Source organism: Miniopterus natalensis, chromosome 14 (assembly GCF_054644295.1).
Source record: "Miniopterus natalensis isolate mMinNat1 chromosome 14, mMinNat1.hap1, whole genome shotgun sequence".
NCBI lineage: Eukaryota > Metazoa > Chordata > Mammalia > Chiroptera > Miniopteridae > Miniopterus > Miniopterus natalensis.
Genome location: NC_142094.1, coordinates 20,226,216 through 20,240,526, shown reverse-complemented (window position 1 = coordinate 20,240,526; position 14,311 = coordinate 20,226,216). Strand labels below are relative to the sequence as shown.

The following is a 14,311-nucleotide window of genomic DNA, read 5'->3' as shown; positions in this document are numbered from 1 at the left end:
TCAGTTCACTAAGTGTCTCTCCACCAATGTAACACTGTTACTTTGTTTAAAATGTTTTTGAAAGTTTGTTAGTAAGCCATTATATATTGTTAAATGAAAAAGACCAGGCTAAAAAGAATTTTTATAGTTTTAATTTTATGTATATTTTTGCTTATGTATATTAGAAAAAAGGACTAAAGATTTTTACCCCAAATGTTATCCAGTCATTATTAATTGGTGTTGAGATTTACTTATGTACCTCATCATTTATTAATTTATGGCTATCTCCCATTGTAAAATATTATTTTTAAAAGACCACCAACCTTAAAAAAAGTTTAAAAGATAAATTTTATACATTTCTATCACTTTGATGCAATAGGTATTTTTATTTCTGTATCTTTCAATCTATATTTAACTTGGTATAGCTATAATCATGGTGTATATACAATATTATGCTCTATTTTTCACTCAATATTATTTTGTAAGCACTTTTCTACAATACGAACTTTATGCTATATTGTCATTAGCAATCTTTCTTTACAAAAAGTCTGCTAATTGTTAAAACCTATTATTATCACCATTACTTATTTTCCATTCATTTTAATTTGGATGTATATATACTTTCCTTACATAGTTGTATGATATATGTGCATCTTATTTTGTGGTCTAGTTTTTCATTCACTGTTACTTCATATAGATATTTTCTTTTACTACTTCCATACCTGTCAGTTTGAATAGTTATATAACATATCCTTGTTTTAATGTATCATAATTGAGTTTTTCCTTATTATTGATACTAGGGTTTTCAGTTTTTCTTCATTCATTCATTCAACAAATATTTATTGAGCACATTTGTTGCCAGACACTGTACTTGGGAATGTGTGGTGAGTGAGACTTATATGATTGAGTGCTCTAATAAGGAAGATTGACAAAAGCAGATAAAATAACTACAAAAGGTGATAGGAGCTCTTAGGCAAATGACAGGGTGCTGAAATAGAACATTATAAGGGGGTTTCATTTTATTCTTTTTTAGGTTTCAATGTTTCTTTCAAGTTTTATTTTAAGTGATGTTAATTACAACATTTGACAGGGAGGATCTGATTCCACACAAAATGGAAGGCTTAAAATGTACCCATTAAACTTCGGGTGACTTCTTGGTACATGGGGCGACGCTCATCCAACTGAGCCACGTCGGCTGGGCCCATATCAGCTTTTTAATGCCTACAACTAGACTAATATTTTTGTGAAAGAAAAATCAACTTTTATCTAAGCCACTGTTATTGTTTTTGTTAGTAGTAACCAAATACAGTTAATCACTGATTCACTCATCCTTTATTGCAAATACTTTTCCTGGCATGTGGCTTTTAATACTTTCATAATTTTCACATTTAGGTCTAATCTACCTGGAGTCATTTTTTGTATATGGTATATAGCGGGAACATAATTTTAATTTTCCTATATGAAAAATGAATTGTTTGAGCAACATTTACTGACTAGTTCAGGATTTCTAAGCAGGAGCATTTTTGGCATTTTGGGTATGGCTATTGTACAAAAATGTCCCATGTGTAGCAAGACATTTAGTATTCACAATCCCATCCTATTAAACACCTATAGTACCCCCTAGTCATTGTGATCACTAAAAATGCACACGAACATTTCCAGCTTTTGCAATAGAAGGTGGTATCATTTCCAATAGAACTATTACATTCTTTCCCCACTGATCTGCTATGCTCCCTCTGTTATAGATTAAGTTTTAAAATATTAAAGGATCTGTTTCCTGGGCTTTGTAAACTGTTCTATCCTAAAAATCATGCTAATATAACTGGTTTCAATTAAATTATAGCTTTTTAATCATAATATCTGGTAAGGAAGTCTAATTGCATTGTTCATAATTGTCTTGGCCAATCCTCATATATGTTAGAATCTGACTGTTAAATTGCATAGGTCAATTTGAGGAGGACTGCTAACTTTATGATATTTTTATTCATGGATTTGATATATAAACATTTCCATTTATATCCATTTTAAAAATATCTTTTAATAAATTTTAATAATTTTATCAATAAAGGTAATGTACATTTGTTGAAGATTTATTTCAGCAGGTACCAGGCATGGTATAATATTAAAAATTATATTTTTAATCTATTTGTTGCTGCTATATAGGTGTATATAGAGTACTTGTTTTTTAAGGGAACTGAATTCTAGGATAATGTTGGCTTCTGCATGATTTACTAAGTTAGAAGCCATGAAGGTCGGTTTCTGGTGAGGCCCCTTTTCCTGAATTGCTGTGTCCTCACATGACCTTTCTCCTGGTCATGCACACAGGTAGATCTGGTGTCTCTTCCTCTTATAAGAACACTAGTCCTATCACATAAGGGTCCCACCCTTATGACCTCCTTAATTTCCCCCATAAAAGCTCTGTCTCCAAATATAGTCACATTGCAGGTTAGGGCTTCAACATACAAATTTGGGGAAGGTACAATTCAATACAAACACAGTTCACCAGGAAGACATAACAATTCTAAATAAGTACACATCTAATTGCTTTTCAAAAGGTATGAAGAAAAAGTGATAAAACTAAAGAGAGGAATAGGTGAATCAGCAATTAAAAATAGAACAATTAAAAATCAGTAAAAATATAAAGACCTGATGCTAAACTAACAAATGTAGAGTGCATATTCTTCCCAAGTGCACATGCAGTGTTCACAAGGGACAGACTCTATGGTGGGCCATAAAATGTCTCAATATTTTTCAAAAAATTAAATCTTACAGAGTATGTTCTCTGACTACAAAAGAATTAAATTAGAAATCAATAACAATAAGACATAGAATAATTCCCCAGATATTTGATAATTAAACAACTTTCTAAATGTTAAATTACAAGAAAAATTAGAGGGAATTTTGAATTATATAACAACAAGAACACAAAATATCAAAATTTGTGGATGCACTTTAAAGAGTTCTTATAAGGAAGATTATAGCTTTAAGTGCCGATTTTAGAAAAGAAGAAAGTTTTGAAATGAATAAGCTGAGTTTCTACTTTAAGGTGCTAAGAAAGAAGAGTAAAATAAACCCGAAGTAGAATGCAAGGAATAATTAAGAGCAAAAATTAATGAACTAGAAAATAAATATAGAAAAAAGAAAACAACAAATGCAAGAGTTGATTCTTTGAAAAGATTAATAATTAATAAGCCCTCTGGTGATGCTTATCGAGAAAAGGCAAGAAAACCTAAATTACCACTATCTGGAATGGAAGAGAAGATATCACTATAAATCCTACAGACATTAAAAGAATATTAACAGAATAATATGAAAAATTTTATACCAATAAATTCAGTAACTTAAGTGAAATGACAGATTCCTAAAAAATCTGAATTGTAAAACTTAAAGAAATTTAACTCTTCGTAGAGAAAGCTCTAGGCCCACCATGGTTGCACTACTGAATTCTATTATGTATCTGTGGAAGAAATAACAGTTATAAAATTTTTCCAATAAATAGCATTTTCAATTCACTTTATGAGGCCAGCATAATATTGATGTCAAAACCTGACAAAGACAATACAATAAAAGAAAATTAGGAGGTGGAACTTCTAGAATGGTGGAGTGAGTAGCTTGACAAATCCTCTTAGTAGCTTGACAAATCCTCTTCCCAAAAAGCAACAATAAAACTGGATAAAATGGTCAAAAGCACCATTTCAGGACTCTGAAAGCTGGCAAAAGGTACACAACAAATTGAGTAGTAGTTAGCTATTCATGAAAATCAACAGAACTTTGAGTTAGGAACAGTGAGAACCTGTTCAACTACGAAGGAACAAGCTGTGAAAACTAGCAACTTCAACACGACGGAAGGCTCGGTAGATTGGGAGTGGAACTTGGACAAACCCTATACCCAACAGCATTGTCAATAACAGTAGCAAACTCAGTGGCACATGAACAAGGAAAAACAGCAGCAAAAAGTGAATTGGCAGACTATCAAGAAATTTATTAAGGAGGCCCTGATAAGCTCTCCACCTGTCCATGCACGAGAGATCAGAGAGGGCCCAAGCTTTCTGTACGTGCCTGGCTGATCGTGAGTCAGCATGCAAATGCAGAGGAGACATGAGAAGGCCCAAAAACGAAAGCCAAAGCAAAGGGGGTCCAAGATGGTAGTAGAATAGGTGGAAGCTACACTTACCTCCACCTAGGACCAAACTGGAATTACAGCTAAACTCCAGAACAATCATCCTGAATAAACAAATGAACACTAGCTGAAGAGAAGTCCTATGACCAAGGATTTACAGAAGAAGCCACATCGAGACTGATAGGAAGGGCAGAGATGAGAAAACAGCTGGCCCTGCTCTCATGGGCGGTGGCTGAGGTTTGAAGGGATATCTCAGCTGCGGTGGGGGCAGGGGGGTTATGCCAGAGAAGTGTAGGGTCTTAGCCCTGAGCCACACTCCCAAGCCCAGAGCACCTGAGCCAGGAAGAGATGACCACATAACATCTGGCTGTGAAAATCAGAGGGGTTTCTGTCCATCAGGAAGAGATGGGAGTCCGCTGAAAACACAAGTGCCCTCTTAAAGGGCCAATGCACAAAATTTCATTTGCAGCCATTCACCCTGGGCTCCAGCAGAGGGAGGGCAGGGTGGACTAGAGTCACATGAAGAGAGTCTAGGGTTTGTGGCTCTGAGAAAAGAGCTGAAGGGACAGCCACTAAAATCCCTGTGCAGAGTCATTCTCCCATACCGCAGACACCATCCTTCTTGGGTGGAGTACTCACCTCCATGTAAAGAAATAGCTCCACCCTCTGAACTCCCTCTCCCCCGACTCTACATGGAACAGAACAGTAGTAAACTGAATGATAGAACTAAGAAAATCACCTACAACTAAAGAGCTAACGATACTGAGAATTTGAAGAGTAGTAAGGAGACATGGAACGTGGATTAAGATGTTACAATATATGTCTAACAGAAGTTTTAGGAAGAGAGAATGAGGCAATATTCAAAGAAATAATCACTGATTAAGAATTGAAGAAAGACAACAGTCTTCATGTTGAAATGTATCTCAAGTGAGGGACAAAATTTTAAAAAACCACTCTCAGATATATTCCAGAGAAACTGGAATCAAAGATAAAAAGAAAAAATGTTAAAAGCTGTTAGAAAAGACAGACTACATATAATGGAGTAAAAATCAGACAATAGATTGCTCACAATTAATAAATGCCAGATGATATTATATCTTCAAACTGCTAAGGAAAAAATAAGAGATGTAATATATCAAATTGATTACAATACAGTATTTTTATTATGAAGAAAATGTTACTTTATAAAAGTAGATATTGCCCTAGCCGGTTTGGCTCAGTGGTTAGAGCGTTGGCCTAAAGACTGAAGGGCCAGGGATTTGATTCCAGGCAAGGGCACATACCTCCGTTACAGGCTCCATCCCTGGACCAGGTTGGGTCGGGTAAGTTAGGGAAGCAACCAGTGCAGTTGATGTGTCTCCCTCACATGGATGTTTCCCCCCCCTCGCCCCCTCCCTTCCCCTTCCACTCTCTGAAAAGCAATTGAAAAAAATATCCTCGGGTGAGGATTGAAAAAATAAAAAATAAATAGATATTTAGGTGAAGTATGTTTTTAAATAGAAATAGGGAAGACAGCTGAATATTCTAAGATCTGAAAACACTAACTTTTTGGAAATTCAGCAGTGTTTCAAATGGACCAAATATTGAAAACAAAACAAAATCTGATTGCTTTCAACCTTTATGATTTTTTCTTTTTAATCCTCACCGGAGGATATTTTTTTCCATTGCTTTTCAAAGAGAGAGTGGGAGAGCAAGAGAGAGAGGCAGGGAGGGAGGGAGGAAGAGAGAGAGAGAAACATTGATGTGAGAGAGGCACATTGATTGGTTGCCTCCCACACACATCCAACCAGGGGCAGGGATCAAATGCAACCCAAGTACATGCCCTTGATGACCCTTCGGTGGTCAGGCCAGTGCTTTAACCACTGAACTACACTGGCCAGGGCTCAACTTTTATGATTTTTAACAGAAACTGAAGTTCACCTAAATATTTTGGGGTGATATTTTCTTCTAGGAACTTGATCAAAATGCCACTGAAAAAGTCCAGGCAATGTTCACAGCCATTGATGAGCTCTTGTATGAGCAGAAGTTGAGCGTACATACTAAGAGTCTACAAGAAGAGTGCCAACAGTGGACATGTAGTTTTCCTCACCTCAGGTATTGAAGCCCTAAAGTTAATGTATTCATGGCAAATACTAAAATTTGAAAAGCAGATTTCAAAGAAAGCTTGTATAATGAATCTTCATGGGCGTGGTTTTGATGACTATAAATAAGGCCGTGCAGTGTAAAGCTTCAGTTGAGAGAACACTCAAGTTGATGGCAATTTCTCAGAGTTTTCATAACTATAAATATGTCGTCCTAAACCAGTAAAACAATTTCTATACCTGTAGCTGAGATCTGTGTATTATGGCTGTCCAAAAGCCCTTCTTTTGAACAAGATGGTCAGAAAATATATTTGTTTACACTCTTACCTACAGGTAAATTCTTATATATAGTTGAAAGCACATATAAGCTGTTAGGAATCTGCCCTTAGACACTGTATTAGTGCACTTAATAAACATAGTTAAATTTATAAAGGTTAATGTTCTTAATATCATTCATGATTTTCAATAATTTGGTCTGGCTATCATACATTTTGATAGGTTTCGTGAAGATTATTATAGAAGTTGGAGGGAAAAATTACAAATGTTTGCTCAGTTTCCCTGTTTTTTTTGGGGGGGGTTGCTATAATAGCTTTATCTCTTCCATGTCTATTCTATAGGAGAGAGAGATATCTGTAATAAGGGTCTGTATTCACATTTTTTCTTAAGAATCATTCTTAATCAGAATCAAACTAAGTGTATACTGACTGGATCTCTATGTAGAGCCCATCTGTTTGTTCCAAAAAATATCTACATTTTTTTATTCATGCCAGGTAAAGGTGCTTAATTGTCTTTTTATGTTCATTTTGAAGGATTTTGGGTAAGCAGATAATCACTCCAAGTGAAGGTTATAGACTGTACCCGAGATCCCCTTCTGCTATTTCAGCTTCACATGAGGCAACACTGTCTCAAGAAAGAGATTCTACTATGTAAGTATTCTAATATGTAAGTATTTATGTATCCGAATGCCCAAGTATTATATTCTACCAGTTAAAGAATTAAAATATTTCCTACTTTTTGGTATTTAATAAAGCACATAAAGCACAGAAAATTCTGTAAGATCGACCATAGTCTTTGTGCAAATTAGAATTTTGTTATATATAATTTTTGTTCAAAAAGTAAGACATTTCCTAGGGTTTAAGGATATTTTTGTTATGTAGGTCTATATATTATCTATACCTATAAACATCTGTGTATGTATATGGAAAAAGTAGTATATATACTAATTACCCAATTTAAGCTAAAAAACTAAGCACTTTAACTTCTATAAAGAGATTAAGTTGTGATTAATATTACATGTTTAAGCAAAATCACTTTTCAAAAAAATTTTAAGGTCTGTTTCTTAGACCCCTAAATTTCTTTAGTCAATCTACACATTTATTCCAAGTTGGAAGTTCCTGTATCTATAGATAGATGTATATAGGGTTTTGGTAGAAAAAAATTACTAACACCATGATTTTATAAAAGAAAAGATATATCAACACAAAAAAAGCATGAAGTACATAATCTCAAAGTAAGGACAGTCCTTTCCAGGAAAGGACATGTAGTCTTATTGCTCATTTGTCCTTATTTTGGTGTAGATCTGTAAAAATTTCATCATGGATTGGCATAAATCTGTTGACTGGAATTTGGGAATCACTGTTTTAGAATTTCAGAGCTGAGACTTACATAAACAGTAACACCAGCTGGTTTAGCTGTGTTCGTTCTGCAAACTTGCTCTCCGTCCCCATGCCTCCTGCCGGACCTGGCCCAGGTTTTCATTAGCTCAGCAGCCTCCTCACCTCATTACGGTCTTCATCACTACCACGGTGATCCCTAAAGCAGGGATCGTGTCACTCCCCTTCTCAAAAACTTTATTTTTCATTGCTGTCAGTCAGCCCAAGTTAAGACACAAAGTACTTCACTGTGGCGCCATCAGACCTTTCCAACCACTTTCCATGAACCCTACATTTTATTTAGTAGCTTATGTAACAGAGAAGTTTATTGCTATTTTAAAAGAAGTCTGGAGGAAGGGTATCTAAAAATAGTATAGTGGTGGCGTGGTGTTTTCAGGGTCCTAGACTGCTTCTGTCTTTCTGTTACACCGCGCTAGCTGGGAGTGTTTTTCCTGAAGTTCTCTTTATGGCCCAAGGTGGCTGATGACTTCCAAACACGGCATTCACTGTCCAGGCAGCAGAGGGGCACAAGGGCACCCCTTCCAGCCAAGCCGTTTCTCCTGAGACAGCCTTCCCAGAGTCGCACATACCAATTCTGTTCACGTCTTAGTGGCTACATCTGGCTGCGTGGTAGTGGGAAATGTAGCCTTTGAGGTGGGTGTTGCTGTCCTGAATTAAACTGACAGGATTTACTAGAAAAGAAGGAAATAATGGATATTGGGGGCATCTAGCATTCTCTGCCACATATGCATATAATTTTATGAAATTACTGTACATATTTTGTAATCTTTTTATATTTAACCATTTTATTGTGGGCAGTTCCCATTTTCTCCCACAACATTAACTTATGACCTTATATTGCATTAATATACCATTATGTAAACAACTAATCCCCAAACCTGCATTTTGAAACTGTTGGGCTAGCTTTAATTTTTGACAATTATAAACAATTCTGTGATGATCATTATTATAGTTCAATCTTGTAGGGCATATCCTTGAAGGAAATCTCTACAAATGGAATCACTGAATTAACGGGTATATTTAAAGGCTTCTAATGAGTATTTCCAAAACGTCTTCCAGGAAGATTTTACCACTAGTCTTGCTGAAAAGTATCATAGATTTATTCTTTTCCCCCACTTAAAAAATACCTAAGGTACCAAAAAGTATAAATAATAATACAAAGCATACATTGGTTATATTTGATATTTAGTTAAGCTAAGAGCAATTTTTAAAAATTGTATTGCTCATATGATCAGCTACCTCCTATCCTAGAACCGACCAAGCAGTAGAGACCACCAGCTCCCTTAGTCACTGTGATTAATGCTTACTCCCCTATATAACCTATCCTCTGAAAGCCGTTAGAGAGCCAGGTCTTCAAGTATTTGCTCACCTTCGCTGAGAAAAAAAAAAAAAAATTGTATTGTTCAGATATATCTGACTTCCTCCACTGTAAACTTGTTGAAATGAATGTCATCATCTATTCAATGAATACTGGGTTTGAAGAGAAATTTAAATATAAATAAGAGAAGACCCCTGCCCTTAAGGAGCATGCATTTTGAACAATGATGGAATTATTGAAATAAGCACGTATCCTCCTGAGCTGCCTTTAAAAATGTAATTATGAATGTAAATATTCTTAGATTTTTTTTAAAAAAGGTATTTTATAGCCACAGCTGTTGCACCTGAAAGGATACCAAGCAGTGTTGAGCGCTGCGCACTCTTCCTGTTCTGAGAATTAACAGTACTCAGGCTTACAGTAGCCCAGGAAGGTGTCCCCAGGGCAAGAGTTCGAGCTGGAACTCGTGTGACCCAGTTGCCCTGAGAACTGTTTATGCTGTGCATAACTAACTTCTGCTTTTTCCTCTCCCAGATTCGGGGTCAGGGGGAAGAAGTTACACTTTTCCACCCCTTATGCCGGCGGGTTCGCCGGGGAGGCGGCCGGGGAGGGCTGTGTGATCGCCTGCGAAGGACGGGTGGAGGAGTACCTGGCCTTCGACCGCACGGACGGGTGCGTATGCGGTCTCTTATGCTGTCTCTTAAGCCCTCACTCTGCGCCTATTTCACACTCCCTATTGTTCCTAAAGTAATTTTATTTTACCCTTTGTAAATTATCACCAGTAACTCATGGAATCACTGAAACTTTTAAAAAGAGCAGTTGGAGAGGTGTGAACTTCATTTACATAAGTCTCGTTTGAAAAGAGGTATATACAGTTTATTTAAAAACCTTATACTCAGCAGACTTTATAATTAATAATGCTTATTGATAGCTTTTCTTATTGTGGTATATTAATAATGCTTATTTATATCTGTTCTTACTGTCAGCTGACAATAGTCCTGTGACATAGATATTATTTACCCTCTTTACACGATCGGTGTGAATCAGAGTAGTTAAATGGTTTGAGGTAAAGCTAAACTAAAACCTACCCCATTGTAGCCCTGTGTTCTCTCCACTGTTCCACGCTCCCTTTCTGAAACAGCCTCTTAAACTGTTCCTTTAGGCCTTTGAGAGTCACAGCAGCATATCTGGAAGTGAGAGATTCATTTTAGGCTATGAGGGTTTGCTTAGGTCTAGTTCATATTGTGTCATATTGTGTCAGATGATTCTGGACTTTTCTTCCTATTGTATTTATACGGAGCCATGCTTACTCGTGTGCTCAATGCACACATCCTAGGGGCAGCCAAACATAACTCATTTCTGTACAAAACACCACTGAGCTGGCTCCTTGTTGCAAAAGAGTCATAATTAGGTTCTTTTGGTTTTCCAGAGACTGATTGCCCCTTTTCCTTTATTTCCCCTGGCATGGGTCAGATTATCTTCTCCCTTACAGTATAGTGTATAATGTAAGCGTCTCTGGATGGATAATGTTTACTTTTACTTTTATTTTTTTATTGATTTCAGAGAGAGAGGAAAGGAGAAAGAGGGAGAGAGATAGAAACATCAATGATAAGAGAGTCATTGATGGGCTGCCTCCTGCACGCCCCCTGCTGGGGATGGAGCCCTCAACCCAGGCATGTGCCCTGACTGGGAATCGAACCAGGATCTTCGGGATCGTAGGTCGATGCTCAACCTCTGAGCCATGCCCAGCCTGTTTACTTTTCGAATGCACATAGGCGGACAGAGATGTAGACTTATTTTTCATTATATGCATAGATTTATACAGTTTAAATTATTTCATCGTATGAATATGCTCTCTTCTAAAAAGAAATATAAATTTAAATACAACTGATACTAATCAGCCTTCCTTCTGCACTTAATGCCAGGCCAGCTCTTCCGCAAAGAGTCTTTGGCTGCCCTGTGTAAACAATCTCTTAGCATCCTTTCTGCCAACAGTTTCCTATTTAGTTCTTAAGACCTCTGCTGCCCTGGGGGTAACTGTTACTGTAGATAGAAGCTGAGAGATATTTCTCCCTACCCCAAGCCAGTTCCAGAATTTGCTTTGTCTTAGTTTATAATACATCTATCATAGTAAGCACATCTATCAGCTAGTCCCCCCACCTACCCGTGTCCCCCAAATTGTGGGGCTATTGGCACTCCCTGCCAGAGAAGAGATAGACTTGATTCCCTGGGAGTTCCTGGGTTACAGATACAGTCTCCAGAAGAGGCTCAGAATAGCTTCTTTTGCCCTTGGGCTACCTCTTTTTCCTCTCCAGGCAATTACTAAGTGTTTATTTGGATTAGTAAAAGTATTTTCATAATCTTCGTGGCCTGTTTCTCTAATGAATCATTGCCTTAAATAATTATGCAGCATAACCACAGTTACATGCACATCATTAAATGTTTCACATTAATATTAATCTAAATGTTATCTAGTTACAACAAAAAAGATTATTTCTGTGTGCTTATTTCATTGACAATGCTCATCTGTTCAAAGCTAAAAAATTACAATGATTCTTAGTTTTCTTGTTCTATTTTTTGGCAAAGTAGTGGGGTGGCATGGGGGTAATAAGGGAAATGCAGTCTCCTCTGTTGAGAATTCCCTTAGTTCACAAGGCAGCTTAATGCATGTGCTACATGTGCCGGGCAAAGGGGAGGGGGATGGGGCACAAATCACACTTCTAAGGAGCACAGGACAGTGGTGAGCATTCAATGAAGAATAACTGTGAAGTCTTCCCATCTTGCTTCTGTTACAGGGAAGAGGGGTTTCATGGAAAGAAATCAGAAGCAGCTACAGAGAAACAGAAATTAGGGTACCCTCCCATTGCTCCATTTTACTGCATGAAAGAGGATGTCCTTGCTTATGTGTTCGATGACGTGTGGAGCAAGGTCCTGAGCTGTATGGAGCAGTTGACACGTAGTCACTGGGAGGGATTTGCTTCTGGTAAGGTTCTTTGTGAAAACAATATAAAAATTATGATTTCCAGGCCCTAACCAGTCTGTTAGAGTATATGCCTCATTAGTGTAAGACTCACATTTGTATTTCCCACAGAAACTAAGAGATATTTAGAAATATTTAAGAAGGAGTAGAGGAGTAACAAGGCCTAGTCTAGGATGCCTAGATTGTGCTTTCTCCCTTTTTTTTTTTTTTTTTTAAATATGTCTTTATTGATTTCAGAGAGAAGAAGGGAGGGAGAGGGAGAGATGGAAACATCAATGAGAGTCATTGATCGGCTGCCTCCTGCACGCCCCCCGACTGGGGACTGAGCCCGCAACCCGGCCATGTTCCCTGACCGTAATCGAACCATGACCTCCTGGATAATAGGTTGATGCTCAACCGCTGAGCCATGCCAGCCAGGCTGTGCTTCTCTTTGAATATAATTGTAAGAAAAAAACATGTGCAAGTGGAAAATACATCTTTAAACTGCTTTATTGAATAGTAATTTATATACAACAAATCATACCTATTTAAAGTGTATAATTTGATAAGTTGACCTATGTATATACCCATGAAACAGCCAATAGAGTTAACATTTCCATCACCCCCAAAATGACCTTGCCCGACCCACCATCCCTAAGTGACAGTTAATCTATTTCTGTCACTATAGTTTTTGTTTTGCAGAATTTCATATGGCATTTTATCAGTTTCTTTCACTCAACATGATTATTTTGAGATTCATCCATGTCCTTGTGTGTGTCAATCATTTATTCCTTTTATTGTTGAGTAGTATTCCATTGTTCCGTAGTTTTTTTTTTAATCCATGTATCAGTTGATGATCATTTGGATTGTTTTCAGCTTTGGACTGTAACATGTTAAGATGTTATGAACACTGGTTTGCAAGAATTTTTTGGAAATATATTTCCTTTTCTCTTGGGTAAATTTCTACGAGTGGAATAGGTGGATTATATGGTTAAATGTATATTTAACTCTTAAAGAACTGTTTGTATTGGTTTTCTATGTTGCACAAAAAATTAGCACCAACTTAGGAGCTTCAAACAACACATATTTATTATCTCACAGGTTTGTGGGTCAGAAGTGCAGTTACGGCTTAGCTAGTCCTCTACTTGGGATCTCAAAGAGCTGCAATCAAGGTGTTGGCCAGGGCTGGGTTCTCATGTAGAGGCTCAACGAGAAAAGGATCCACGTCCCCTTTTGTATGTTCTTGGAAGGATCCAGTTTCTTGTAGCTGCAGTAGTCATGGCAGCTTTCTTCTTCAAAACTAGCAAGAAAGACTGAGAACTTGTCTGCTAGCAAGACAGGAGCTTATATATCTTAGTCATGGGAGTCACATTCCATCACTTTTACCATCACCTACTGGTCTGAAAAAAGTCATAGGTCCTGCCCACATTCAAAGGGAGAGGATTACACGAAGATGTGAACACCAAGAGGTGAGCATCATAGGGGAGCCACCTTCGAGTCTGTCCACGATGATCCTCCCACTGGCACCCAATGATTCATGTGCAAAATACTTTCAACTCCCATCCCACCCATAGACGTATAAAACTACAGGTTATATACACTGATATATAAACATCTAACTATAAAATCTGGCCATTCCACTCCTAGAGACAAGTTATTTGACTCCACACCCAACATACGATAGTGGGCCAGAGAAAGGATAACAGTTATAGATGTGCCAGTTTAAGAGGTGGAGGTGGGAGGAGAGAGTGAAACAGGGCCGTCAATTCTGAAATCCAATTGGGAAAATATTGGGAGTTCCTCCATTAAGTTTCAAGGCTTGGAGATAATCCTCAGCTCTGCTTGACTGCCTGGGCTCTTTGTTTAACCCTCTGAGTCATCTTTCATTTTTCATGAAAGGTAGTATGTTTGCATTATGTAGTTTTATCAGGCTGCTTCCTGCCAGTAGAATCTTGGGGTTTTGACAGCCTTCTTTCATTCAGAATCTTTTGCCATTTAGAGAGACTGAGAATTTCCAAAATCATCAGGTCCTGGTTTCCTTATGTTTAATAACTTTTCCCTCAATTTCTCTCTCTCATGTGTTTTATTATAAGCAGCAAGAAAAAAATCAGGCCTCACCTTCAACACTTTGATTGGAAATCTCCTTAGCTGTATAACCAAGGTCATCACTTAAAAGTTCTGCTT

At 37.3% G+C, this 14,311-nt stretch overlaps 1 protein-coding gene across 4 annotated transcripts in view; it reads left to right on the top strand.

Moving 5' to 3' along the window:
• The window catches only part of FAM149B1 (family with sequence similarity 149 member B1), a 34,113-nt gene that overhangs the window by 5,674 nt on the left and 14,128 nt on the right, over positions 1-14,311 (top strand). For all 4 annotated transcript variants that reach the window (XM_087824348.1, XM_016224034.2, XM_087824346.1 and 1 more), the window contains exons 4-7: positions 6,051-6,193; positions 6,990-7,106; positions 9,703-9,840; positions 11,964-12,151. In XM_087824348.1, coding sequence (XP_087680474.1) covers positions 6,051-6,193; positions 6,990-7,106; positions 9,703-9,840; positions 11,964-12,151 — 586 coding nt within the window. The remainder of the gene's footprint in view (positions 1-6,050; positions 6,194-6,989; positions 7,107-9,702; positions 9,841-11,963; positions 12,152-14,311) is intronic.